The sequence below is a fragment of the Herpailurus yagouaroundi genome, unplaced genomic scaffold, assembly GCF_014898765.1.
Source record: "Herpailurus yagouaroundi ecotype Mexico unplaced genomic scaffold, PumYag 160, whole genome shotgun sequence".
NCBI classification, from domain to species: domain Eukaryota; kingdom Metazoa; phylum Chordata; class Mammalia; order Carnivora; family Felidae; genus Herpailurus; species Herpailurus yagouaroundi.
The window spans coordinates 20,840,996-20,868,826 of NW_024412401.1; the positions used below are offsets into that span (position 1 = coordinate 20,840,996).

Genomic DNA, 27,831 nt, shown 5'->3' on the forward strand with positions numbered 1-27,831 from the left:
TACTTATCTTCTACTTCCTCCCCACCTCAATAAGAAATGGTCTTTAGACTACTTTCACTACCTTTCCTCCTCCTTCCCCCCCCCCACCACCCCAGATCCTTGGAACACTTACCTTTGACTTACCCTCACCACCTGATTCCAGAGTTTTCTTGAGATGATTCAGTCCCTATTAGAAGTTCCTTTACATTGTACGTGTTCCTTCTGTTTCAAGAGTTTTAGCATTTATATGATGTACTATACATATATAGAAATATAGATATAAATATATAGATCATGGTTCGTTGCACTCCACCGTTTTCTTTCCTCTTCCCTTGACCTTCCCCTATCTTGAAGTCTGTTCTAATTCATTTGTTGTTTCATTAGAGCCTTTTCTTAAAAGTATTTCTCAGATGAGATACTGACTAATTTTTGCAAATCTTCAAATATCTTTCTTTCCTCCTTTAACTAGGCCCTGGTTGAAGGCCTTTTCTTCCATTAACTCACATTCAGTTTTGCTGTCTTTTAACTTCCAGGGTTGCATAAGAAGAAAGAACTTTCTTTCTGCTTGGAAATGTGTAAGATTTCCCTTATCCTTAGAGTTCAGGAATTTTAACCTGTATAGGGCTGTCTTTCTTCAGCTCAGGGAAATTTCACCTATTATTTAATCATAACCTCTTCTCTACTGTTCCTTTTCTCCTGGAACTCACAGAATTTGCAGGCTAAATCTCCTCGGTCTGGTTCAGTCTCTCATCTTTCACCACATAATTTGCATTTCCATATTTTTGTTAAATGTTTTGAGATATTTCATCTGTTTAATTTTCTGGACCTCTTTTGGGGTTTAGGAGTAACCATCCTCTCCTTTGGTTTATGTATGGAAATTTCTAGTTCTGATATCACATTTTCTAGTTCAGGGAAATCTTTTGTGTTTGACCTTCACACATATCTCCTCCAGGCTCTCATTCAGTCAGAGATTCATTTGTTCCCTCCAGCAGGTCTCTCTGCCTTCTGGTTTGTCTGCATTCTCCTGGCCTCAAAGGCCGAGAATTTCAACCCACCATTAGTTTTCAGAGAGCTGGAGAGATTCAGCAAAGCCACTGATTGTTCCTGGGAAGTCGGCTGTTTCTGGGACTTGCTGCCTTCCTGAAGATCCTTGTTCTTGGCTCTGAGGCTGTCCTCCAGAAACTGGTCTGCAGGAAATTCTCTCTGCCAGGAACTCAGAAGAGCCCATTTAAAGTTCGTCCTCTATAGCTGGGAGTCATCAGGGATTGTGGAATGGAGAGGATTTCCATATACCCAGACTCTCATACACCCAATGTGGGGCTCAAACTCAGGAACCATGAGATCATGACCTGAGCCGACGTCGGACACTTAACTGACTGAGCCACCCAGGCGCCCAGCACTTTTTTTTTTCTTTAATGTTTCTTTATTTTTGAGACAGAGAGAGAGAGAAAGAGAGAGTGTATGTGCACTTGAGCAGGGGAGGGGCAGAGAGAGAGGGGGGCAGAGGATCTGAAGTGGGCTCTGCACTGACAGCAGAGAGCCCGATGCAGGGTCTGAACTCACAAACTGCAAGATTACAACCTGAGCCAAAGTTGGACACTCAACTGACTGAACCACCCAGGTGCCCCTCAACCCCAGCACTTTTAACTTTTGGGGACAGAAATTCTGTATGATGAATGGCTGGCCTGTGTGTTGTAGGATATTCAGCAGCATCCCTGGCCTCTACCCACTATATATCAATAGCACTCGCTCCCCAGCTGTGACAACTAAACATGTCTCTGGATGTTGCCAAATGTCTCTCGAGGGGCAAAATCACTTCTGTCTGAGAACCACTGTTGTATACCTTTCGATTCTATTTGATTTTTATAACACATGTGCTCACACTATTGCTCAGTACTCAGTGCAATACTGAGCACTATTGCTCAGTGCTCAGTAATTAAACATTTAGCTGAGATCATGAAATAGGGGAGAAAATATGAAGCTGTTGTGAAGGAAGCAAAAACAAGAAGTAGAGAATTTATAGTAGAAGATGAGGAAGCAAGTTAGCAAACTGGGAAAAAATTAGGAATAAATAAAAGAAGCAGAAACTCTGTCAGAGAGAGTATCTGAGTTATGGGACAGGAGGAGCAGGAGTGGGAAGACCCATGTACTCCTTTCTCCAAGGTCCCCAGTGATGCTGAGATCTGAGATCTGAAATCCAATAACAACAGTCTGCAGATGCCCAACCATACGATAGCCACTATTCGGTGATTCCCACTCCATTCAGCTTGTTAATTGCCCAGGTGTCCCAAAAGTAAACACCCCTTCACTTTTAAGCTAGGCTAAAGGAGTGTATTCCTTACAAACAAAGCCCATAGACTTAGTGCCCAATGAAGAGATGGGTTCTCCACTGTGTGCTGTCAGTACTATATTCACTTCTTAGCATAATACTTTGAGAGAGACTCTGCTTGGGCACCTAGGTGGCTCAGTTGGTTAAGCATCTGACTCTTGATTTTGGCTCAGGTCCTGATCCCAGGGTTGTGAGATCAAGCCCCACATCCGGCTCTGCTTGAGAATGGAGCCTGCTTAAGATTCTCTCTCTCCCTCTTCCTCTGTCCCTTCCCTGTTCATACTTTCACACTCTCTCTTAAAAAATAAAAAGTAAATTAAAAAAAGAGAGACTCTGCTCAAGCAAAACAGTAGGAATGATGAGTAGACTTCACATAAGGTCTGTAAAAGGAACTCTAGAGAGCTTTTTCTGGGAAGGTGGGGGAAAAAAAAACTTAGGCCATCCATCAGAGCTGTCATGTACAGGAGGGAGAAGTGTGCTTGTATGATTGTAGCTCAGGAGGCAGAATTGATGACAAAAATAATAGGGGGGCAGCTTTTGGCTCCAAATTAAAAAAAAAAAAAGTTCTCTCAAAAAGAAAGACTGGAAAGGAGTGCTTGTAAGGTAGCGAGGTCCCTATTTCTGGAAATGTTTAAGAAGTTGGTAGAGTGGTTCCTGCAGTGGGTATAAGCTTGGGCCAGATCTGTCAGCCTCCTCCCAGTTATAGAATTCTAGATATTTAAAAACCTGGAAAGAGGCACACACTAGGCAAAATATTTTAGGGTCAAATGGAACAACAGTACATTTAAGTAAGGCAGAGGAGGGTGGCTGGTGGAGGAGTTGAGCAATAAGGGAAGATCTCAGAGGTTCAGCATCTTCCGCTGGCCTTGGTGTGCTGGTCTTTCCCCCCACAGAATTAGTCAGAACTCGTGGTTGCAAGAGATAGAAAATCTAACTTAGAATGACTTAAGCAAAAAAAAGAGAATGCATTAGCTTACATAACCAAAAAGTTCAGAAGGCAGACCTAGCTCTGGTCATGTCTGATTCCAAGGTTCAGATGAAGTCATTTAGATTTGGTCTCTCTCCATGTCCCAGCTCTGTTTCCCTCCTTAGGGCCAAAACAAGCTTGGAAGTTTAGACTCATCTTGACGGAGTACAGAGCAAGGCCAAAGATGGGAGGGGTCTTGGCTGGATGGCTTCCTAAGCCCCGCCCACCTATAAGTAATTCCTTAAGAACTTCCAATCTTTGAGCATTTGGCCGTCCCAAAAACCCTTCCTCTTCAGATCTTAGGCTTATCCTCTATCCTCTTAGCTGGAATTTCAGGAAGAGGGAGAAAGCTGGGGCTCCAGAGTGGCTTCCCCTAATGATCCGCCCCTGGGAATTTGCCAGGAACAGGGCACTTCTTATGGCTAGAATCATAACCAGTCAGGGAAGGGAGGCCACTAAGGAATGCACTCCTGGAGCTACAGAAGGGGAGAGAACTACCAGGTATTTGGGAAAGGAGTTGACCAGCTAGAGAGATGAGGCATGGGAGTCGTCGTACGGTGTCTGAGGTGGATCCGGCTTCCCCAAATTATGTTTTCCAGATACAGGGATCAATGAGTAAGTTGCCACAGTCCTGGCCTGAGGGCCTGAGGGCCTATGCTAGGGCACGAACCTCGGTGATAGACAAGACAGTGAGAAAAATTGAAAGGTTGTAGGGATCAGGGAACCGCAAGTTTGGCGCTCAGCGAAGTTCAGGGCTAAACTCGGCGCGGGGGGTGTGGGGGGGTTGGATAGGGAGGATGGGGGGGTGGGGAACGGAACTGTCGGGACTACATTTCCCAGCATGCCGCGGAGGGGCAGCTGTACGCATGCGCAGAGGTCGTGGCAGGCCCGCATGATGCCTGGCGGGGGCGCTCGGAGTTCGGTCGTGAGCTGGCGGAGACCTCAGCAGACAAGGGAAGCCGGTGTGGGGGCGGAGTTTAAGGACTGGGTTGGTGGTGGTACTGGCTCGGCTGCAATTTCCGGCTCGTCCCAGAGGTTGGGGGACCCCAAATCCCTTCTCTTACAGAGTCAGGCTCTCACGTACCCCAGACCGCGGACACATTGAGCAGTCTTCAGACTAGCAATTCTCAGAACCCCACACCCCGCTGCCAATGGCTCCCTGCATCCAGTGCAGACCCCGGAAGCCACCTTCCCTCCCACACAGCCTCAGCTGCCTGCTCTTTACCGCGACCCGACCGGGGCCTCTTCTGGGGGAGGTCCATGTTGGGGTCCTCAGAGGTCCAGAAACCCGGGGCATTTGGGTTATTCTGTGTGTGTGCAGAGGGTACCCCATCTCATTGGGATCACCAGGCTGGGCTCAGGCGCACCGTTCCCTCCTCTGCTTTTCTCCGAGACTGTGAGTGGGAATGAGAGAATTTCAGAAGTAGAAGCCTCGGCTTCCACTGTCTTCTATCCGTGAAACCTCCAAAAGGTCTGTCAAGCCACACTTGCCTCTACAGAGGCCGTAGGAAGATGGGTTGTGGTAGACCTGAGGTTGTGGCTGGTGGCAACGCAGTCATAGAGGCCATGGGGAGAGTAGGTTGGGGGCTGGTGAGCTCCAGGTGATAGGAGTGGGGTGACTGCACATCCTGGCAATGTTCTAGCAGCAGCTTGAGGAGCAGGGCTCTTGCCTCCACCCCAGCACCCACCCTTGGCACTGTTGAGGCCACCGACCCTCTTGGTCCATCTTCCCCAGCTAGGTGCCCCCGGAAGTGCTCTGTGCAGACAGCAAAGCTCACACCCCTACAGTGTGGGGCCTGTTGCAGGTCTGTAGCTCTCTAGATAAAAATCTAAACACTTTCTGAGACGTAGAAGTTTTATTTGAAAACTTGGGGACACAACAGAGGCAGCAGGATGTGGACTGGTATTCTCCTGCCAGTGTTCTCAGATAAGAAGCCAGGCTTGGGTTCCTCAGGTCACTAGATTCCAGGATCCCTCCAGACTATGGGCTCCTGAGGAGTATACCCATCCTTGTCCTCTCAGGCTGTTCCCCTTTCCACCACTGCCCACTTCCTGTGTCTGAGGGAACACTGAAGTGTTAGGGGTAGACTTTAAAGGAGCAGGAGTGGAGAGGATCTGGTTAAAATCCACAAGGAGGAGGAAGTGAGAACCTAGGAGCTTGGGGCCTTAGAGTAATAGATGGGGGGAGGTGGATGGAGAGGGGGCCACTGCCTTTGTTTCCTCCCTTCCCAAGAAACTGGGGACCTACTTACTGTTCCCCTGAGATGTCTCCCTCATAGCTCAGATAGGAAGTTTGGGGAACGTTACCTTCTGTGACTGGGCAATGGCTGCATGTCTTGGGTGGGGGTGGGGGGCGGCTGGGAAACAGTCATTCCAGGGACAGGGTAGCAGTAGGCTAATGGAGGCTGGGGCGATGCTTGCCCCACTCTGCCAGGCCCTCCATCTCAGCTGGGTGCAGGCTGGCTATTGGCATAAGCCTGGTCTGGGAAGGAAGCCCGCGCTCTGCGGGTCTGGGCACACACTGAGGCATAGAGCTCAGGCTCAGGGCCTGAGGCCTGGGGCTTTGGCTCAGAATCCAGCACCACCTCTGAGTACTTGATGGGGGTTCCAGGGCTGGGGATACGGCCCTGAGAAGGCCGCAACTGCAGGCTGGTATAGCACATCACTTCCTCTGCAGCCTAGAGATTCAAAGCTGTTAGAAGTTCACTGGACCCTTGGAAAAGCCCCCACTTCCTTCCCTCCCCTCTTCCTCACCACAAATGACTCACCGTGCTGGGGCCTCTAGGCGTTGGATCCTGCTGATCTGGCCCTGGTTCCTGAGACAGCCGACCTGAGACAGGGAACAGTAGTGATCTGGTTACTTCTTGTTCCTCCTCCTGCAGTCCCTTATCCCACCCACCCAGGACGTGCGTGGCCTCTGTGCCCCTCCCCTCTGTCAGCTTCCTACCAGTCTGAAGATAATGCAGGTTCCCATACAGAGGGACCTCTTCCACAGACCCTCCAGGGCTGCAAGACAGAGATTAGAGGATGAGTGGGGACTTCTTGGTAAGGAGGAACTCTTGATCACCTATCTCTGTTGTCCCCTACTCACCGTCTCTGTCCTGGGTGGCTCTGGCTTCGGCCACTAGTCCATCGGAACAAGTGCGCAGCCAGTGAGATGAGAAGCAGCAGCATCGCAGCCCCTAAGAGGGCCCATAGTCCCCAGGCCTGGGCAATGGAGGGGATTCCTGTGGATGCCAGAGGATGGAGGGCATTACTGCCCAACGCAACCCTCCAGGTCCTAGCAAGTGGGACTTGGGACCATGTGACCCCTCCCCCTGCCCCTGCCCCGCCCAGCTCACCGGGCACTAGCTGATCCGAAGTGTAATTGTCACATCTGCTCCTCATGACTGCTGATGTGGGAGCCAAGTCTGCAAGTCCTGTGCCGAAGGGTCAGCCTGGTTTACGACCTGATAGCCGCTGCAGGCCCCTTCACTCTCACCCCTCCCTGGGCCTGGCCCCCACAGCTCAGCATCTCCAATACTGGTGGTGGCAGAGTCACTGGTTTCCGGGGAGGAAGGGGGAGGGGATGGATGAGTGCAAGAACAAAGACACCGCCCTGTGCCTGCACCTGCGCCACCCAGCAGCTTCCAGGCTTCCGCCCCCACCCTTTGTGGCCCTGTACCCCCTTTGGCCAGAGGAGACGCAGGCCTGAGATTACTGTGCCGCTGTGCAGGTAAGCCCATAAAGACTCGCAGGGGACAAAGTAGCATGAGGCAGGACCAACAAGACAAGGAAGCCACACCTTATGACAGAGATTCCCTTCTGCCACAGGCGTCTGCCTTTTCTCTCCAACTCTGAGACCCATGCAAGAGAATGTATTCCTCACCGAGCATGCTGCAAAGAGGAATGGGACGGGGAGGCCTCCCGATACCTACAATCCCACCACACCCTAAGGCTGACTATAGGGGATAAGATCACCATTGTCATTCTTATTATTACTGGTATAATAGTTTAGGGGATAGAGGAAATTTAAATTCTCTGCTCCAGACCCACTTCATCCAAACTGTCCCTAAGAACTGTCAATCTGAAAAGTTAGTTGAATTAAAGAAACCTCTGCCCCAGTACTATCCTGGGAAACTGAGCCATGTCTTTGCACTTGTTCACTTCAGGGAGTAGAGTACCTGCCCTACCCAGATACAGACCAACCACATGGGATGCTATTGACATGGGAAGAAGGATTTCAAGTTCCTTAGACCAGAGGTCAGTGATATGTCTGGCCAAATTCCCTAAAGGCAATGATCAGTTGAGGACCATTTATTATATTATACCTGGCCTGAACCACCTGTTTACATTGACTGTGCCAGTTGGCTTAGGTTCAAGGTTTGGACTACACTGCTCTGCAACCAGGCTGCCTCCTGATCATCAGCTAAACTATGACAACTCCCTTGAGTGTGGGTCTCTCCTCCCTACCCTGCCCCTTACCTTTCTGAAAGAACAAGAAGATACACTCTTATTCCATTCATTTCATTAACATACATATACTTCATTCATTTAAGTCACACGTGCTGATTGCTTGCTTATGTGCCAAGCTTTGGAGATAAAATTGTGAGTGGGAAATGGTTTTCTTCCTCAAAGTGCTCTTGATCTAATTAGGAACACGACCCTATGTATCCCAGACAATTAAAAGGCAGCGTGGAACACAGGGAAACTACCCAAGTCTGCCTGGAGAAGTCCTGGGTGGAAGAGCTGGGGGTTGGGATGATATGAGGTGCCTGATAGGGAGACAGAAAAGAGTTGGAATCTCTGACTTGCCTCTTACCTGTATTGTACCTGATTAACTTACTCAGCCTTCCTGAACCTTTGTTTCATAATTCTTTAAAAGAGCTTAATTATATTTACCTATTGGGTCATATTTCTTTCTCTTTTTTTAAATTTTTTTTATGTTTATTTTTGAAGGAAAGAGAGAGCGTGAGTGAAGGAGGGGAAGAGAGAGATGGAGACACAGAATCTGAAGCAGGCTCTAGTCTCCAGGCTGTCAGCACAGAGCCCCACGTGGGGCTCGAACTCACAAGCTGTGAGATCATGACCCGGGATCATATTTCTTTCAACAAGGATTCATTGAGTGCCGGCTAGCACCAGGTGCTATACTTAGCTATAGGGATAAAATGATAAAGAAAAGAAATATGGCCCCTGCTCTCCTGCAATTAACAGTCTAGCAGTATCTTCTTTTTATAAGCAATTTTCATAGAATAATTGACTTTTAATTAACTGATTTTAATAAACCAAAATGGATTTTTCCAATTTTATTAAGATATAATTGACATGTGATAGTGGTTTTGATCAGGGAAACAAAGGCAAGAAAAATGTAGTTCAAATTTCCTTACAGCTTGCAAGCCCACTGATAGATACCTGAAACATGCAGAGCGTGCCCTTCCTCAAAGAACTCGTAGCTGCCTTAATGCCTTAAAGTTTATATTTTATTAAACGCTAAAAGTGACCTTACTTAACAGCAACTAGCCCCTCAAGGTCCTGAAAGCCTTGCTTCAAAATTCCTTAGAAACTTACTTTACCTCTATGCCCCTTCCCTCCACAAACTTAAAAGTATATAATCAAGTCACTCCTTAACAATCCCAGTACAGTTCTTTCTGCACCATCCCCATGCTATAATAAAATCACCTTTTTGCACCAAAAATGTCTCAAGAATTTTTTTCTTAGCTGTTCTCTCATGAACGCCACTTCAAATTTCATCAGTTTGAAGAAAGTACAATAGTTGCACTAATGAATAAATTAGAAGTTAAGGGTTCTGGGGGCGCCTGGGTGGCTCAGTCAGTTGGGCCTCCGACTTCAGCCAGGTCACGATCTCGCAGTCCGTGAGCTCGAGCCCCGCGTGGGGCTCTGGGCTGATGGCTCAGAGCTTGGAGCCTGCTTCCGATTCCGTGTCTCCCTCTCTCTCTGCCCCTCCCCTGTTCATGCTCTGTCTCTGTCTCAAAAGTAAATAAACATTAAAAAAAAAAAAAAAGTTAAGTAAGTCTCAGTGGAAGGTGCCCAGGAGTTACAATTTCAAGTGCCTGACTCAAAGCAGCTGCTCAAGTTAAAATCACTAGTAAGTAGGCACGATTCTAAGCATTTTACTTGAATTATCCCACTTAATCATCATAACAGCAGTGAGGTAAATCTGTGTTATCACTACGTTATCACACCGAGGAATGGAAATTCCTCAGAGTAGAAACTAAGGCACAGAGAGAATTAAGTAACTTGACCAAAGTCATTTAGCTTTCATAGGGGAGGCAGGATGCTAGTCCAGGCTATCAGTCCACATTCTACTATGTGCCATGGTACACAATAAATAGTGGCTATTACAGGCATTTTTGCCCATTGGAAAGGGTAGAGAAGAAAAGGCCGTGGCAAGAAAAGGGAATTGCAAAATACATATATAATAGCGATACAAAAAAAAAAAGTGTCCGCCCCCCCCTCCCCCCATTGTGGCTCAGGGCATAATCTTACGGTTTATGGGTTCGAGCCTCAGGCTCTCCGCTGACCGAAGGGAGTCTGCTTGGGATTTTCTCTCTCTTCTCTCTTGCCATTCCCCTGCTCGTGCGCTGTCTCCCTGTGTTAAAAATTTTTTGTTTAATGTGTTAAGCCACACGAGGAAGAGGTGTTTCAATGGCTGCAGGAGCCCTGCCGGGGGGCTTAGACGATGCCAGGGTGATCCCCACGCGTCCCAGCTAAAGTCTAAATGTCTGTGGCATATACCAAAACTACAGCCGCACTGAGAATGAGCCCCGTGTGGTTGGTGCGCACAAACGCACTGCCTGCGTAACTAGGAGAGCTGACTGAGGACACACCCCTGCAACACGCCGCTCAGCTCCCCCGCCATACACGGGGGGATCGCTTCTTGGCGGACTTTACAGTGAAACACAGGGAAGGTCTACGTGCGCATGCACGTGGCACTCTCTGCCCGCGGTCCGGGGACTTTCCCCTAGGCGTTAATAAGGAACAAGTCCCCCGTTTGTAGCCTAGGAAACAGGCCTTCAGCACGAACTGTGCAAACACGTGCAGGCTCTACTCTTTTATAGGTCCAAGATGCTATTCATTATATGGTTAGGGTGAATAGATTGGTAGCATGAGAAATAAAAACGGCTTTCCAGCATAATCTTACAAAACTGTAGACTTCTAGAAGCTTTCTGATTAATAGGATTCCTAACTAGATAAGAAATGAATTAATTTAGGAAAGCAGGGCTAAAGTCCTATGCTAATAAGTCTGCCCCGCCCACACGCTGAGTGGGCGTGGCCTCCCAGTGCAGCCGCGAGCAGGACCCACACACACTGCTCCGTGTACGCATGCGCGCTGGTGCTCCCGGACAACGCTGGCGCCGCTCGGGACCGTCATTCTGTGGTCTGCAATGGCGGACTCGGTTTCATGTGTGGGTGTGCTGGGGTTGCTACTTGTGTCTGCACTGCCCGGGGTCCTCGGAGACCGCTCCAGCCCCGACCTCCGGGCACACCCAGGTATCAGCGAGGGCTACTGGAGGGAGGCTAGGACTGCCCACGGGTCCCAGGCCCCAGCCCTACTGACCCGCCTCTGCCCTCCTCCGCAGGAGACCCCTTCCAGGTCGGCCCTGAGGCCGCGGAACCCCGGCGACGGCCGCCGCCCAAGGACCAGCGCGAGCGGGCCCGGGCCGGGGCTCTGCCTCTGGGGGCGCTGTACACCGCAGCTGTCGTGGCTTTTGTGCTGTACAAGTGTTTGCAGGTGCGGGACGACCAGGGGTGGGGATACCCCGGGCCTGAATTTCCCATGAGGGCGCTATGGTACCATGAACAAGACACATCTTTCTGTCTGTAAACGAATATAGTAGAGTTCCTTGGCTTCCCAACATTATGGGGTTATTTTAAGCACCCATCGAGGTAGCGGATGTGAAGGGCATTTGGTAAATTGTAAATAAATAACGACCACCACATTTAATCCTCCCGACAATACAATGAAGAGATTAAGTCACTTGCTCAAATTTACCGAGCAAGTAGTAACTAGTAGGGCTGGGATTTGAGCCTAACAGCTAAATGTCCATACTACAAAAGTGGCTCCTGGTAGGATTCCAGTCTTGACACAAGGTGTGGATTGCTGTAGCCAGCGTTCAAGGTACCAAGCAGTTTCATGTTCACCTTAGAAAGGAGGCCCTGAAATGTGAACTGACAGAACATTTTGGTGTATTGAAATAGTTGAAATGGAAAGTAGTACCTCCCAGGGCTCTGTATTCAACCCCAGCCCTATTACTTATTTGCATTGGGAAATAGGGGGCTGAACCAATTTGGAGAGGATACGAAATTAAAAGGGATAGCTAATCATGATTCCAAATAGAATCATGGACAGGCTAGGATGAGGGACCGGATTCACTGATGACATTGAACTAGAAATGATAATATATTCTATTTTTGGACCCACGTACTGTCTGGAGGAAACTTAAGTTAGGAGTTCATTAGTTGAATAATAAAGTTCAGTTGTGTGATGTAACAACTTACCACTTCCCAAATCAAAGCTAGCAACAAGGTATTGCACTGTATCTTCTGCTCACAACACTCCTGGAGAATTTTATTCTCTTCAAGGTGCTACTTAAGAGTATTATGTGCTCAGTAGAGCAACCAGAGAAAACCATGTCAAATGAGCACCAATTCGTTTGAATAAAGTTGGCATTATTAACCCAGAGAAGACAATGGGGAAGGGCAGTGGGCAAGGAAGATGGTCTTCCAATTCCTGAGTGGCTATGATGTTGAAAAGACAGGATTTTGGAAGGCACCATGGAAAGAAGAGACATGAAGGACAATTTTTGGTTTTGTATATAAACTAACCACCAGAGCTTTATCAAATTGGAGACGGCTGCTCATTCCCGGAGGCGTTTCTTTAGACTCCGTGACTGTGGGGGGGGGGGGGGGGGCATACTGACCTGCTTCAGGTCACAGGTGAGGAGCTTGACTGGATGTGATTGTGATTCTCTGAAGTAAAGACCCCATAGCTTTCTCTACAAATTATCCACGTCTCGCTGGCTTTGGAGACTGAGGTGATGGAGAACCTTGTTGCTGCAGTATAGCCCTCTCCTTCTTCTACAGCAGGGGAAAGATGAGAATGCTCTTCTCCAAGAGGAGGCAGGCAAGAAAGAATCACTGCAGTCAGGTGGGTTTTGCACAAGTCTGTGTTTGGTGGGGGATCAGGGGACAGCAGAAGGCATAAATAACCATTGCTCTCCTTTCTCCCTTACCCCCAGAGCAACAGTTGGCCCAGTTGACACAACAGCTGGCCCAGACAGAGCAACACCTGAACAATCTGATGGCCCAGCTGGACCCCCTTTTTGAGCGGTAAGAAGAGCAATGAGCCTGGGGCCAGAGGAACTTGTGATAGGTGGAAGAGGTGGGGACACGTACTGGGTAGCCTCTGAGTGGATATTTCTGCAGTGTGACTACCCTGGCTGGAGCCCAGCAGGAGCTTCTGAACATGAAGCTTCAGACCATCCACCAGCTGCTACAAGAGAGCAAGCCAAACAAGGGTGTGGAGGTTCCAGAACCAGGTAAAAGGTTGGGAGGTGAGAGTCTGGTGGAGGTAGCGACCGTTTCTGAGACAGGAATATTCCCGATCTTTCCCCTCACAGAGGCCAGCATACCCTTTCCTGAGGACTTATGTATAGAGGAGGAGGAGGAGGAGGAGGCTGGTGACAGTCAGGCCTGGGAGGAGCCCTTGAACTGGAGCACAGAGACAAGGAACCTAGCTCCTCCCTGGGAAGTGGAGCAGGGGCTAAGGAGAAGATGCAGCAAGGCTGTGGGAAGGGCCGCGGCCGCAGTCCCCGCCTGGGAGGAGGAACGACAGCTGAAGGTTTAGTAAAACAAAGTCTGTTCTTGTGACTGGATATTCCTGTGTGCCTTTTCCATTCCAGCTGGCCATACACACACCCATACTAGGTGCCCAAGAACAACTGGGCCTTCTTGAAAAGCTTCCCTTATTAGGACAAAACGAGGCCACCTTCCAGTGTGAGAGCTGATAGATAGAGGGAGCTCTAGTTCTTTTCCTTGTATTCCTGAGGCCACCACCATCATGCCAGCCTTCCTGGCACAAAAAACCCTCTTTCTCAAATCCCAGAGCTGAGATAGAGAGGCCTTTCCAAAAACGAAAACAAAAACAAAAACAAAAACAAACCACTTTACTAAAATCCAATGGGAAAATAAATTATAGAAACGCATACAACATAAAAACATCCACGTTTACAAAGCTGTAGTCTTGATGAACGACCAGCTATAAACACAGCACCGGGCTTATCAGTCCCAAAGCCCCTCATCTGTATCGGAGGGGGTGGTTCAGCAGAGGTTCAATTGGGTCGGACTTTGTTTCCTTATTCTTAGAGGCTGGTTGGTCCCAAACAAACACAAAATGACCCTTCTCAAACCATGAAGGGTTCTGTGTTTTGGTTAGTACTGAAGATTTCTTTGTACTCCTGACTCTGATCTATCCCTCAAGTATCCTGGGTTCTGGAATTTGTAAGATTCCTCTAGCTCTTCTGGCTGCTGTGGAGAGAAGATGGTCAGTTCAGACACTGGCATGAGCACTCTATTAAGACAAAATCCCTCATGGCATTGGGGGTGGGGGCGGCCCAGCAGATGGAGGACCTGAGATAGGATTAGAACTGCTCATTTCTAGCTCGTGGGTCTTCCTGAGGGAAGACACAACTTACCTGATGGCCAAAGTCAGACTGTGGTGCCAGCGCAACAGCTCTTCCTGGTCTGTGGACATAAGCAGTAGCTTCTCACAGGGAAAGGACAGCTGGGGAGAAATCACCTCTTAGTGCACAGTTCAGAAAGGTCCAGGCTAAAGGTGAAGGCCTTGCTGTTTCCATGGACGTAATTTCAGGCTGAGATGAGAACTAACTATGAACCCCAAACTCCTGTTATCTCAATATAGGTGGCTTAGTTCCTCTGAAGGGGGCCCAGGCCCAGGAGATAAATTAGGTACACAGGTGTTTGAGGTCTATTTTGAGCCTCTCCTACCTTACCTCGGGCTCCCGGCTATAACTTACGCTGAGCAGTCCACCACAAGGGCCTCCTGAGTGGCCAAAGACCCTGTGGAGTTGACACTGGGCCATGGGGTAGAGGGCACGGCAGGCAAAGGTGCCACTCTGCAGCAGATGCAGTGGGGGTCGAGGTTTGGCCATGAGGAGCACATCCGAGAAGAGGAAGAACATTCGGGGCCGAGGCTCCCCACGGGGAGGCACTACCAGTAGCCAGCCCTGACGTAGGAACCAGCGACCTGAGGGGTGGGAGAGCTGTTACTCTGGTGCTGCTCTAGGACCACGATCCATGGGAACAGAGGGAAGGGGAGGCTGAGGAAATAGGGTGTATGTGCTGGCAATACAGAAAAAGGTGGGTCAGAAAAGGGCAGTTCGAGGATTGAGGAGTGGGGGAAGAGGGGGGTGTGTGCAGACTACCTGAGGTAAGCCCCTTTGCCTGGCGGCCACTGAGCAAAGCCTGAACACGCCGGAGGTGCTGGTCATTCTTCTGTCTCTGACCAATGCTGTGGACTCTCTGAGCAGTCTCACTGATCAGCCGGGCAGCCCCTGCAATAACATCCCCAGCCCTACTCCCAGTACAGCTTTGACTGTGGGTGACTGATGGTGGTGAAAGGCTATTCTGGAGGGGACTAGGGTTAGGGTCTAACCGCTTGAAGAGCAGGCAGGGCAACAGGGACATTGTGTACATGTCAGTGGAAGATAGGAGCATACCAGATATTGTTGGAGGTCAGAACCAGAAAGGGATACAGGAGAGGCAGCCTCCTGCCTGTGTTTCAGAGGAGCAAGAACATACGTGTGAGCTGTTGGTGGTCAGGGCTGTTGGGACCTGTGTTTTCAGCCAAAGCCATGACAAGGTTTTCATACCTGGAGTCAGACAGGTGGAAGTCCATGAGGGGAAGCAGAGCGGGCAAAATTCCCTCTGCCTGACCTACATATCACCCCCTACACACACTTCAGTTCAAGGCCGAAAGATCTACTTCAGATTATTGTGTCCCCCCTACCCCACCCTTTCATCTGGGACTCAGGCTCATACCCCATGGCCCTCTTCCATCCCACACCAAAGAGTCAGGAGCAGACTGAGCATAATTTGGGAGTCTACATCCCATGATGAAGTTAATCAACCCAAGGAGGATGCTACAGACAACCTCACTATATGCTCTTAACATCCCCAGGGACAGAAATTCTAAGCTAGACCAACCTCTCATCTCAACAAACTTCCAGATACCTTGTCACTAGCTCTATTACAGGCCCCTCACTTCAATGTAGAGTTCCACATTCCCAGCTAAGGGCCTGAGGCTGCAGACCCCAGGTACTCCAGTGGGTTCACATGTATTCTTGTGAGGTTCTTAGGAGCAGTTTGTCCCAGAAGAGAGAGAGGCAGTGGGACAGAAGCCATAAGACCCCACAAAGCTGAGAGCGGCAGTCATACAGACTCAGAGAAGTTGGCTGAGTCAAGGTGAATTTACTCACTGCTGGAGCCTCTGCAGAGGCAGAGGGAGCAGGTCCTGAAGATGCAGGCTTCCAAACTCGGGGCGGCCTTCCTGAAGTCGCACAAACCTCCGGAAACGTTTATTTTTCTTTAGTTGTTCCTGGAGTGATGAAGAAAGGGTTGGCAGCAGGGGGACAAGCCACCCCTTATATTGTACCCATCTGTGTGCCCAGCCCTCTGTAAGCTGTGTGCTCCTGAGAGAACCCCTACAGGGAACTTAGTACAGACCAGGGCACCCAGAGGGCCCTATAAATGTAGTAACAGTATGGATGAAGTTTGTATCTCCAGAGGAAGAGGCAATGTATGGGGCAAGAGGGGATGAGGGAAAGGACTTGAGATCATCTTCAGGTTACCTGCAGGGTGGTCTGGGACCTCTCTGCATTGGCAGCAAATTGGGTGTAGAGCTCCAGGTGGGGGCAGAAGCCTTCCAGCCCCTGTCCCCAGTGCCCTCCTTCGAGGTAGGGAAGCAGCTCTCTGCGTGGGTGAGGACAGTAAAAGAGCAGTCCAACAACTACGCAAGCACCACCTCATTTAATTCGCATAACCTTGCCCCGGAGGTAGTGGTATTACCCCATTTTGCAGAGGGAAATCGGGGCAGGTTACGGCACTGGGCCAAGACCACAGGTGAGTTAATTGGCAGACTCCGTATCTGAAGTCGGGTCACCCTCCAAGCTTCGTGCACTGCCAGAGGCCAGGGTTCTCCCTCTTCTCTTTCCCCACGCCCCTTCTACTCACTGGCTGGCGCCGTAAATGAGCTCCCAGGGCCCAAACAGGGCCTGGCGCTCCGCTGGTCGCAGGGTGCCCTTGGCTCTCAGAATCCCCACGAAGTACTGCAGGAGGAGAATACCGGTATATACTCTGTAGGAAGACGAAGCTAACGCCAAGTCGGAGCTAGAAACTGCAGAATGCCTGAGCTCCCTTTATGCAGGAGAGACAGTCCAAGGCCCACTATACTCGGGGTCAGGGACCTCCCATACCCTGGGGTCCCCGCCCCAAACGGGAGGGTGTGCGCAGCCCGCACCGTGGCCACCAGCCCCAGCTGTTCCTGGTAGCGCCGTTCGGTCTCCAGCAGCTCCCGGGCAGTGCAGGCGCGTTTCCGCTCCCAACGGGCACGCTGCTCTTGCACGGGGCACCGAGCACTGGCTCCCGGCCTCTCCATGCCTGGCTAGGGGGTCAATGCTTCCGGCCTCAGCCCGCCGGTGATTCAAATTCCAACGGCTCCTGGGGCAGGGCGGAGGAGAAGAATGCGCCCCCTGGCGTCGGGAGGCTCCGCACAGGACAGAGCACCAGCGGGGCCACCGAACCGCATCCAGTCTCTGCCATTACGGCCTCGCCCTACCGCCAGGGCGGCGCTGTAGGCGCGCGAAGCCGGCTCGGGCAGCGTCGGGTGGGGCAAGTAGGTGGCCCTCCTCTGAGTTATGAGAAGTTGAGGCAGCAGTCTGGACCCTGAGGTAGGACACCGGCAGGGCCTCAGTGTCCCATCAGTAAAATAAGGTAGGGGACAATAGTTATGGTACATATTGCCCTGGGCCTGTGCCAGACACTAGGGCACAGTCGTCCCCAGTGCTTTTCACTACTAGGAAACCTCATGGGTCACAGGATTGAATATTTTGCCCCCCTCGGACAAAAGTTGATAGGTTTTAAGTTACTAACTTGTTTTCACCTTTCATACAGATCCAAAACCTGACAACCAATTAGCTCCTGGTCAGCAAATGTCAATAACCAACGTGGTGGTCGAATTGCTGTAATTCGGGCCAAAGGCTAAAGCTTGTGGTTGATTAGTCGGTGCTACCTAGTCAAAGATAAAATGGACCAGATTTTCCTTACTTAGGTCTTTCAAAAAAGACCAGGCAGTAGCCCTGGAGGGTAAATTGGCAGTGCCATCTTGTATGTATGAGAAGTCTTAAAATGTGCTTACTCTTATGACCTAGCAATTCCATTTTTAGGAATGCATCCTAAAGAAACAGATATGTGGACAAAAATATGTATACCCGGATGGGTGGTACAGTGTTGTTCATAACAACAGAAAACTAGAAACTATCTAAATATCCAGTGGTAGAGAATTGGCTAGGAAAATTATGGTACAGCTATTTGAAGGAATAATATGAAAGCATTAAAAATGGTGGGGGCTTTGGGGCACCTGGGTGGCTTAGTCGGTTAAGCATCCAACTCTTGACTTTGGCTCAGGTCATGATCTCACAGTTCATGAGATGGAGCCCCACATTGAGCTCTATACTGACTCACATTGGGCAGAGCCTTCTTGGGATTCTTTCTCTCTTCTCTCTGCCCACCCACCCCAAATAAATAAATAAACTTTTTAAAATGATGTAAAAAAAACCTGTCAATATGGAAAAACATATAGTGTATTGCCACGACCAAACAAAGCATGCTACAAAGCTGCTTGTACAATATGATCCCATTTATGTATAGCATATATGTGACTGGCTGGAAGGATAAACAATTGAGGTAATTGTGGTTGTTATCTCTAAGTGATCGGATCAAAGTTAATGCACTCCACAAATATTTTTTTAAGCACCTAATCTGTGCCAGGCACTGGATCACTGAGGTTAAAAGGGTGAATAATTCAAATATAGGGGTCTTTTAAAATTCCCTTGTTTTTCTCCTTTTCCCAAGTTTTCTGCTTGAGCATACATGCATTACTTTTTAATTAGAGAAAGAAATGCTGTTAAAGACCAAAATATTAAGAAACCTTCAGACCCCATTCCTACCGCTGTGGACTCCTAGGAATTTGGACCCCAAACAAAGAACCAGGGTACTGTCAGGGTTCTGAGGTCCCCTCTAGCTCTCTGACATTCTAAGAATTCCAAAGAGATATGCTGGACTTAAATCAGGGGAAAACAACTTGAAGGGTTGGATGGAGGAAAGAGAAAGTTTGGGTCAGACTGCCGTGGACTCCAGTTGCAAGGAAACTGGTGATACCATATAGGTAGAGGACTGTTTACACTGTCTCCAGTGAATGTGGGACAGTCCACACTAAGAGTTCAAGAGTAGAAGGGGACAGATAATCCCATTGTAATTAGTATCACCATGAGTCTCTTCTGCAACCATAGGATGAGCAGAAATGTGGCCCTCAATGTCTGAAGACACAGACCCTAATGACCAAACACTTTGGACCTAAACACCACAGAGAGGTCATGAATCAGGCAGGTGGTGCCCCAGCCAGTTGGTCCTGAGTATGCCATGTCCCAACCTGGACATGCTCAGGAAACAAGACTCTGGGAGCTCAAACCTGTTTTAGGATTTGGCAGACTCCCAGCTGCAAAGACACGATCCAGGGTCAGAGTCTACATTCCCCACCCACACCAGAGACACAGTCACACACAGAAACAAAGAGCTTAAGAAAGATAGCCCCATGGGGAATTAAATTCAAAATTTAATTAACTTTAAAAGCTGAGGGGAACCTGGGTGGCTCAGCCAGTTGAGTGTCCTACTTCAGCTCAGGTCATGATCTTGCAGTTGGTGAGTTCAAGCCTCACGTGGGGCTTGCTGCTGTCAGCCTGTCAGCACAGAGCCCACTTCAGATCTTCTGTCCACCTCTCTCTGCCCCTCCCCCACTTATGCTGTCTCAAAAATAAATTAACATTTTAAAAAACAAAAAAATAAAACACCAAAACAGAGAGAGACCTGCACATAGATGCAGATCTAGGCTGGCCAAAAGCAACTGGCCAAAAGCAACTGAGATGGTAGGGAGATGTGTGTAATTATATAGAGCACTGCAGAGCAGTGTACCAGGGGATCCTGACAGAGACCTAGAAAGGAAAACAATGGAAATATGAAGAACATTTGGAAAGAGGGAAAATGAAGTAAAGCTGGAATGGATGTGAGAGAAAGATCACACATACAGACTCGAGACTCCAGTTAACATGGTGCTTCTGTCCTCTGTGCTTCCTATGACCTTCTCCACTTCAACTAGATAAGTCATTACCACATTCTATCTTATTTAGGTCCATCCAATTCAGATACTAACATGTACCTTCCATGTGTCAGTGTCTAACCAAGGTGCTGACATCACAGCTAACCCAGACAATGAGCTGACCTTCCACATTACACACCGGATCAGATTTCTGTAGATGGCTCTCAATTTGGCTCCAGAAATAGCAACCTAGATTGCTAGGCTGACCACCTCCTTGGAGGACAGCAGTTGTTCAGCTGTGCAAGTTTTGGTATACAGTATGACAGTCTGACAAGGCAGATAATTTGGGGTGCTATAAAAATGCAATGTCATGCTCTTGGAACAGTTGTGGTTTGACAAACACAAGTCATTGACAATGAGCTCCCTGAGGGCAGGGAAGGCGTCTTAGTCAATTTGGTTTTTCTCAAGTCCTGGCAAGGTGATCTGCAGAGAGAAAAATGTTCAATAATGGTTAGCGAATAAAAGATTTAATCAAATACTGGACCCTGCCCTTATGGAACTCAAGGCTATTAGACCAGATAAAATGTAATAAATCACCATAATATAAATTGGATGGTGGGCAAGGTAATCAGCAAGGGCAGGCAAAGAACCGGGGTGGTTCAGAGGCACCAGAAATCTCTTCCTGTGGTACAGAGTGGAGGAGGTGGCCTTTGAGCTGAGTCTTGAACCACAGAAGGTATACAGACGAGAGAGTAAAACTATTTAACAGGGTAGTGGGTGCACAAGTACTGATTCATGTACTAGAAGCTGGTTGGGACATTCAAATGGGGTCCTTGGGCCTCTGCTGTTCCAGGCATTACCTCTTTAGATAAGAGATCATTAGAGTCCCCGGGAAGAAGTGAGGTAGCAGAGCACCCGGAAGCTAGGGGCTAGTTCTCAACAGGGTTAGAAATACTTCAATATATTTCTCTAATCCGTACAACCAAACTGGTACATATGTGCTGAATGGTAGCCCCAGATACGAACTTCCTGAGATGGCCTGACTCTCTTCTGGTTTGTTGAAGCCATAGAAACCTTATTAGAATGTGAGCTACAGAAAGAAAAAAAAAAAAAAAAAAAGAATGTGACCTACAGAACAGTAGAGGCTGTTCTCTAGTTCAATGCTGTATCCCTAGGGCTTAGAATGGTCCCTGGAGAATTGGAGGAGTCTCAATAAATGTTTCTCAAATGAGTAGGCAGACTGGGAACCCCAAGTCTTGGGGTCCTTTTACTTTTCATCTCCTTGCACCCACTCTTCCCTTCCAATCCATGTTGCACACTAGCCATCAACACAACCTAGTATGAGACTTGGATTCTGTCATTCTCTTGCACAAGATATTTGATGCCTTTCCTTTGCACAAAATACCACTCTCCCCGTTGTTTTTAGTAATTGAATTTCTACTTCTTCAAAGTCCTGATCAAATTTTGCCTACTCCTGTATTACTTTCTGAGGCAAAATTGATCTCTCTCCCCTGAATATTGTGATAGTGTTTGCCCTCACTCACTAGACAGTGAGCTCCTTAGGACAGGGACTGTGTTTTATTCATTTCTGTACCTTTAGTCCATAGGCCAGTGCTGGACATAGTGGATGCTAAATAACTGTTAAATATAAGAGTGACACTAGATGAACAAAGGTGGTCAAAAGTCTGGGGGGCGGGGTGAAAATGAATAGTTTAATTTGAATGGAGTATGAGGGAGAGTAGTAGGAGATAAAATGGAAAGGCTTCTTGGGTAAGATTTTGAAGGGACTTAGAAGTCAACTAGAAGAAGAAGGTGGACAGATGGAAGCCAATGAAGGTTTTTTGAGCAGAGGTGTAATATGATAAATAAATTTAGTTTAAGCCCATCAGAGTCCCTCTCCTACATATATTGTTTTCCATTTATATTCAGATTAGCCTCCCACCTGCCTATCTGTCCACGCACCCCAGGCCTCCCCAGCAGTTTGTCCTACCCCTTTACCTGCTCCTTGTCTGGGCCAGGGAGATATACATGGGCTGCTTCCCCTCTTAGCCAGAAGCTGTGGGGGCCCCAGCTCCCTGTCTTTCCCCCTCTCTGCCTGGGGCTGGGAAGCAGGCCAGGGTTAGCTGAGGCTGGCTGGTGAGCAGCTGGGCGGTGCCAGGGGGAGCCTGTGCCAGGTGGTGCCTTGGGTTCCAGGCTGAGCCTGTGACCCCGATAACCTCCTGCCTGTGCACATACCTGCCCCTCACTCCACCCCCACCCAGGCTTTGGTATCGGGGAAGGGGCATAGGGCCAGGCAGACCCACGGGACTTTGGCTCCATCTCTACAAAAGGGCCCTCTGTGAGTCAGCCTGCTCCCCTCCAGGCTTGCTCCTCCCCCACCCAGCTCCTGTTTCCGATGCACGTACAGCCCGTACACACTGTGTCTGGGACACCCCACAGTCAGCCGCATGGCTCCCCTGTGCCCTAGTCCCTGGCTCCCTCTGTGGATCCCGGCCCCTTCCCGGGGCCCTGCTGTGCAACTGCTGCTGTTACTGCTGCTCCTGGTGCCTGCCCATCCCCAGAGCCTGCCCCGGATGCAGGGGGCACCTGGGTTGGGAGGAGATTCATCTGGGGAAGATGATCAACTGGATGGGGAGAACCCACCCAGTGAAGAGGATCCACCTGGAGAGGAGGATCCACCTGGAGAGGGGGACCCACCTGGAGAGGACCCATCTGGAATGAAGACTGAACCAGGAGAAGAGGTCTCTCTAAAGTTAGAGGATCTACCTACTGTTGAGGTACCCAGGGATACTCAAGGCTCCCAGAATAATGCCCACAGGCACAACAAAGGTAAGTGGTCAACAGCCCTCCAAATCTAGGTTCCAGGAGGTTTTCCTCCCCCCACTAAACCCCAACCCAGGCAGGGATTATTCAGGGAAGGGGAGGAACCTATACTCTGACAGTAGCTTTTTCCATCCTTGGGGGATCTCATGCCACCAGACCCTTCCCCCTTTCAGAGCTAGAAGGGGATGAATGGAGACAAAAAAAGCATAGATAGGAGATGAAACAGAAAGAGATGAGAAAGAAGAAAGAGTATGGTTGGGGAGGAGAAAGTTGAGGAATGTGGAAAGAGAGAAGACATAAGAGAAATAAGAATATGAGGGAGGAGGAAAGATGGGGGTGGGGTAGCAGAGGAAGAGCAGGACAGGTCTGTAGACCGCAGATGAGGTGATCTCTACAGACCCTTCCTGCTCTTTCTCTCTGCTACCCCACCCCCATCTTTCCTCCTCTGAAGAAACTGAGACCTAGGAAGAAGGAATAGCAAGTAGAGGATCCTGCTATTTTGACTCAGAACCCAGGAACTTTGGGAAGGGAGTTGGACACAGGGAGAAAGGGGAGAGGGTCGACTGACTTGGGCCTGGAGACTGAGGCCCTGGCCCACTTTAGAGACTCTAAGACAGTGGTTGCAAACTAGTATCTCTGGGGCCAGTAGGATCGTTGGGCTACCAAGCTATTGGTGTTATGTTTGTTTGCAATCTGTTGTGTTTTATACCTAGCCACTTAAGGCATTTGCCTTACCTGCTATGCCTTTGTAAGGCATCTGAGTTGGAGAACCCCTACTAGTGAGGGGGACCCACCTCATGCTGGACTCTGGGGGAGGGACTGGGCTTAAAGAAAGGCTTTTCATCCTTCTCATTTATGCAGGAGATGACCACAGTCATTGGCGCTATGGAGGTGAGACACCTACCCCCTGCACAGACCCAACCTGGGCATCCTGCTCTGTTGATCTGAACCCCCAGTTATCCCCAACATTGGTCCTGTGCGTCCCACTCATTGCATCTACGACTGCGAGTCCCCAACACCGCCGCCCGCTGCCTGTGTCGGTCCACATCCCTGATTTCTATTTCCCGCCCCGTTCTTTCTCACTCCACCCCCTCACTTTTTCTACCCTGCTTCCCTAACAGTTCCTGGTCTTGTCACTAGACTTCCAGTCCACATTCTCTCATTCCAGCCGACCCGCCCTGGCCCCAGGTGTCCCCAGCCTGCGCAGGCCGCTTCCAATCGCCGGTAGATATCCGCCCGGAGCTCGCCGCATTTTGCCCCGCCCTGCAACCCCTGGAACTCCTAGGCTTTGAGCTCCCGCCTCTCCCAGAACTGCGCCTGCGCAACAATGGCCACACCGGTGAGGGGAGCCTCCCGGAAGGGGCGGAGGCTATCTGGGGGTGCAACCTGGCCTATAATAGAAGGCGAGTGGGGGCTGTGCTAAGGAGTTTGGCTGGCCCTCCTAGGTAGGCTGTCTCTCCGGGCTCACTGGGCTCTTCCCTCGTAGTGCAACTGACCCTGCCTCCGGGGCTGGAAATGGCTCTGGGTCCCGGGCGGGAGTACCGGGCCCTGCAGTTGCATCTGCACTGGGGGGCTGCGGGTCGCCCGGGCTCGGAGCACACGGTTGACGGCCACCGTTTCCCTGCCGAGGTGAGCGCGCAGCGGAGAGGCGAAGGGGGGCGCTGGGCGGGGTATCTTGTCCACTCCTAACCTCTGTTCCTCTCCAGATCCACGTGGTTCACCTCAGCACTGCATTTGCCAAAGTTGATGAGGCCTTGGGGCGCCCGGGGGGACTAGCCGTGCTGGCCGCCTTTCTGCAGGTATCAGCCCTGGACACCCCTATTCCCTGCTTCCCCGTACCCCAGAGCTCAGTGTATCTTGACCCCAGACACCCCATCCTAGCACACTCACCCTGGCACCCAGCAATCCTCATTCACTCACTGATTAATTCATTCAACACCTACCCACCGTAAGCCAGGAGTTGAGCCACACCAAGGAGTCAGAAACTGTGGTTCCCGGTCTCTAAGGAGTCCACCACCAGTGGGAGAGGCTGAAATGATAGACATATACAAAGGACACATAGTAAGAGAGGTGGTCAGGGAAAACTTAACAGAGGAGGTGAAACTTGGAAGCCTTCACTAGTGGGAAAGAAAATGAGATATTCCACACAGAGCCAACAGTATATGTGGACTAAGAGTATGGCCCACTCAGGGAATGGCAGGTGGAATGGACAGGACACCAGGAAGAGTGATTTCTTGCTTACAACTTTAATTTCCACTTTGTGAAATGCGATAAAGCCTAAAGAAACATTTAGTGACCTCTTTGGATCTGTAGTGATCAAGGCTACATACACAGTGATTAGAAGAGACTAGTAAGTGGAGGGATGGTGAGGTACCTTCTAGGCTCAGTCACTGCCTAACTGACTACTTAATGCCACCCTGACAGCACAAAGTTCAGAAAAGTGCCTCTGAAATAGCATGCCCTTGCTACAAAAGTCAAACACATGAATTATTAAGGTGAATGCAGAGGTAATGAGAATACAAAGGTTATTATGGTTTTCTGTGGGGAGACCATGGAGTGTAAAGGTGGAGGTGGGCTCAATGAGACTAGGATCCAGATCACTGAGAGCCTTCTATCCTAGTAAAGTGGCCTATCTTCCTTCTCTTCCAATTTGCCATTGAAAACCAGCCCACCAAGCATATTAGGTTAGTTTGCAAAGTGGAAGTAAAATGATTGAGTAGTAATACATAAGATTTTGTGTTCCCCAGCATTCTCAGAACTGAGAAGTGGAGGAGGGCTAAGGGAAGCCTACCTCATCTTCAGGCCTCTAGCCATGGCCCTAGATACCTATAAGAGCTTGTCTTGTACTGTTATTTCCCAGGAGGGCCCAGAAGAAAACAGCGCCTATGAGCAGTTGCTGTCACATTTGGAAGAAATTGCTGAGGAAGGTCAGTTTGTTAGTCGGGCCACTACCCTCAGTACTCTTGTTCATGAAGAGTTACCTTTGGGGAGCCTCAGGTGAGAGGATGGAGATGGCCCCCCTCCCACAGGCAGGGAACCGACATGTGAGCTGACTGACTATGGTGTTGACAATAACTGTGAAGCTGAGAAGAGGTTAACAGGCACAAGCATACTGCTGCCCACAGGCTTTACGGTAAAACAAAACAAAACAACCCAGCAGCCCCAAATCAAACAAAAAACAAAATAAGAGCCAAAACAAAACAAAACAAAAGACTGCAAAAATAAAATAGCGTTTGGAACTTAAGAGGTTGAGTCTGGGGAGCTAAAAGTTTTCTGAGAACTGTCTAGTTCTCCTTCACAAGCATCAAATATTTTAAATTTGTACTTTTGTTAGAAATCTTTACCTTCTCAGCCACTCTGGGTCATTTTAAACCTCACTACTGGACCTTAGATTTTACTAAACTAGAAGGAACTGTGCTTTTTGAGTTTTTGTGTCTGTTTTTTATAGTTTCAAACATCTAAGTTCTTCAGCTCACTTTCCCTTTTCGTTCATTTTGGGCTTAAACCTGTAGTCCAGCATGTTGTCATAGTATGCAAAGTAAGAGTGAAGAGTCAGAAGGAGCACCTAAGGAGCCCTTCTTTCACTCTGGGAGGCCCCTCAGCCCTTTATCTTTTTCTCAGTTATGTCTTGTCCTGAGTTATGGGAAGGGACACACCTGGTGAAGAAGTGCTCTCAGGAACTTGCCTCCGCTTGGCTTCTGGGAGATGAAACTATATCCCTGCACCCAAAAGCTTTGGAGGGGAGAAATCTAGGTGGGACTCCAGCACAGGTCCTCTCCGCAGACTCAGAGACTTGGGTCCCAGGACTGGATGTATCTGCACTGCTGCCCTCTGACCTCAGCCGCTACTTCCGCTATGAGGGGTCTCTAACCACACCCCCCTGTGCCCAGGGGGTCATCTGGACTGTGTTCAACCAGACAGTGAGGCTGAGTGCTAAGCAGGTGGGGCTGGGGCATGGTGGTGACATAGGGGATGTGGGGGAAAGAGGTATAAGGATGAGATCAAGATGCATAAGGAGATGAGGGGGCCTTATGGGGGAAGAGGGGACAAAGGGGTTGAAGCCCTGAGGTGCTGGCTGTGAGTAGGCCTGTGAACCTTTCATTTTCTTGTCATGAGCCCACCCCCCTGTCTACTGACCTCCCTAGCTCCATACCCTCTCTGCCTCCCTGTGGGGACCTGATGATGCTCGGCTACAGATGAACTTCCGAGAGACGCAGCCGTTGAATGGGCGAATGATCGAGGCCTCCTTCCCGGCTGGAGTGGAGAGCAGCCCCAGGACCGTTGAGCCAGGTGCAGCTTGGTGGTGACCCATATTGCCATGTCCCCCCTGGCCACAGGTCCCTCATCGTCCCATGTGTCTTCCTTTGTGCCTGTGTCTGTCATTGGTAGTCACAGCCCCTGGCTCTAATGTCTCCTTTTTCTCTTCAGTCCACCAGAATCCCTGCCTTGCTGCTGGTGAGTCTGTGCCCCTTCTCTGGCTCCTGACCCCTTGGCACTGATCAGCCTCAGGGGCTAGGGCCACCTGTACCCCTTCTCCTTTTCTGCAGAATAGACCTCCAACCCCAATAAGAAAGAGGGTCGGATCAAGGGCGGGGGCTCCTCTGTTGTCCCCAGGGCAAAAGTTGGTTAGAAAGAAGCCCCAGAAATCTAGCATCCTCCTTCCCAAACAACCTCTTTTACTTGCTTTTAGGTAAAAAAGGTGCTTATCTTACTCGTTCTTGTGTATCTACCCCCATCCCTTTGAGGGCTTCTTCTGGATTCTGAGACACTGAGGGCAGCTGAAAAACCTGGGGGGCAGGGGGGGAATATACCGAAGCAGGCTGAATCCTAGACTCTTCACTCTGAGGCGGCCTCTCCTCTCCCTCCAGGTGACATCCTGGCCTTGGTTTTTGGCCTCCTCTTTGCCGTCACCTGCATCGCCTTCCTTGTGCAAATGAGAAGGCAGCAGAGGTATACCTACCTGCTTCCTTGCGCCCTTCTTCCTCAGGCACTGCCCCACCTCCCTGGCTGGAGTCCAGCCGTTTCATGTACTTTGTGTGCAAATGAGTTCATCTGGAGGGGCAGTTTTCTGACTAGGCTTTTGTGTTGTGTAGACTCCGAAGTGGGACCAAAGGGAATGTTAGCTACCACCCAGCAGAGGTCACCGAGACTGTTGCCTAGAGTCCTTGGAACTTGGAGAATGTGCAGAGAAGCCAGCCAGAAGAATCTGAAGGGGAGCTGGAGACTGTCCTGTCCTACCCTTTACATCACTTCCTTTTTAAGGTCCAAATATTTTTTTAAATAAAAGTTTCTAATAAAATATATGGAAGGCAGCTTTGTTCTCTAAATCAGGATGGTGTATTC

General features: G+C 49.5%; 4 protein-coding genes across 7 annotated transcripts; 2 read left to right on the forward strand and 2 right to left on the reverse strand.

Moving 5' to 3' along the window:
- Positions 1 to 5,112: 5,112 nt before the first annotated feature.
- On the reverse strand, positions 5,113 to 10,045 carry SIT1 (signaling threshold regulating transmembrane adaptor 1). Its single transcript, XM_040481640.1, has 6 exons — positions 9,762 to 10,045; positions 6,617 to 6,694; positions 6,367 to 6,502; positions 6,223 to 6,281; positions 6,044 to 6,105; positions 5,113 to 5,953 (listed from the first exon to the last, which is right to left on the reverse strand). The coding sequence occupies exons 2-6, from the start codon at positions 6,660 to 6,662 to the stop codon at positions 5,720 to 5,722; spliced, it is 537 nt and encodes a 178-aa protein (XP_040337574.1). The 5' UTR covers positions 6,663 to 6,694; positions 9,762 to 10,045; the 3' UTR covers positions 5,113 to 5,719.
- A 550-nt stretch (positions 10,046 to 10,595) lies between these two features.
- Positions 10,596 to 13,150, forward strand: CCDC107 (coiled-coil domain containing 107). 2 transcript variants are annotated; one of them, XM_040481638.1, is made up of 6 exons: positions 10,596 to 10,766; positions 10,856 to 11,007; positions 12,363 to 12,423; positions 12,515 to 12,605; positions 12,702 to 12,814; positions 12,896 to 13,150. In XM_040481638.1, the coding sequence occupies exons 1-6, from the start codon at positions 10,661 to 10,663 to the stop codon at positions 13,120 to 13,122; spliced, it is 750 nt and encodes a 249-aa protein (XP_040337572.1). In that variant the 5' UTR covers positions 10,596 to 10,660; the 3' UTR covers positions 13,123 to 13,150. The 2 variants fall into 2 exon arrangements, with proteins under 2 accessions (XP_040337572.1, XP_040337571.1); XM_040481637.1 differs by having other exon boundaries at positions 10,598 to 10,766; positions 12,360 to 12,423.
- Positions 13,151 to 13,422: 272 nt separating this feature from the next.
- ARHGEF39 (Rho guanine nucleotide exchange factor 39) lies at positions 13,423 to 17,024 on the reverse strand. Its single transcript, XM_040481632.1, has 9 exons — positions 16,813 to 17,024; positions 16,527 to 16,621; positions 16,145 to 16,265; positions 15,773 to 15,891; positions 15,096 to 15,166; positions 14,720 to 14,848; positions 14,312 to 14,541; positions 13,970 to 14,058; positions 13,423 to 13,802 (listed from the first exon to the last, which is right to left on the reverse strand). The coding sequence occupies exons 1-9, from the start codon at positions 16,948 to 16,950 to the stop codon at positions 13,787 to 13,789; spliced, it is 1,008 nt and encodes a 335-aa protein (XP_040337566.1). The 5' UTR covers positions 16,951 to 17,024; the 3' UTR covers positions 13,423 to 13,786.
- A 4,844-nt stretch (positions 17,025 to 21,868) lies between these two features.
- CA9 (carbonic anhydrase 9) lies at positions 21,869 to 27,800 on the forward strand. Of its 3 annotated transcripts, XM_040481627.1 has the most exons (11): positions 21,876 to 22,494; positions 23,350 to 23,379; positions 23,657 to 23,827; positions 23,975 to 24,117; positions 24,195 to 24,287; positions 25,349 to 25,415; positions 26,272 to 26,429; positions 26,634 to 26,778; positions 26,917 to 26,943; positions 27,357 to 27,438; positions 27,582 to 27,758. In XM_040481627.1, the coding sequence occupies exons 1-11, from the start codon at positions 22,113 to 22,115 to the stop codon at positions 27,646 to 27,648; spliced, it is 1,365 nt and encodes a 454-aa protein (XP_040337561.1). In that variant the 5' UTR covers positions 21,876 to 22,112; the 3' UTR covers positions 27,649 to 27,758. The 3 variants fall into 3 exon arrangements, with proteins under 3 accessions (XP_040337562.1, XP_040337560.1, XP_040337561.1); XM_040481626.1 differs by lacking the exon at positions 27,357 to 27,438 and having other exon boundaries at positions 21,873 to 22,494; positions 27,582 to 27,800; XM_040481628.1 differs by lacking the exons at positions 25,349 to 25,415; positions 26,272 to 26,429; positions 27,357 to 27,438 and having other exon boundaries at positions 21,869 to 22,494; positions 27,582 to 27,800.
- The last annotated feature ends 31 nt before the right edge of the window (positions 27,801 to 27,831 follow it).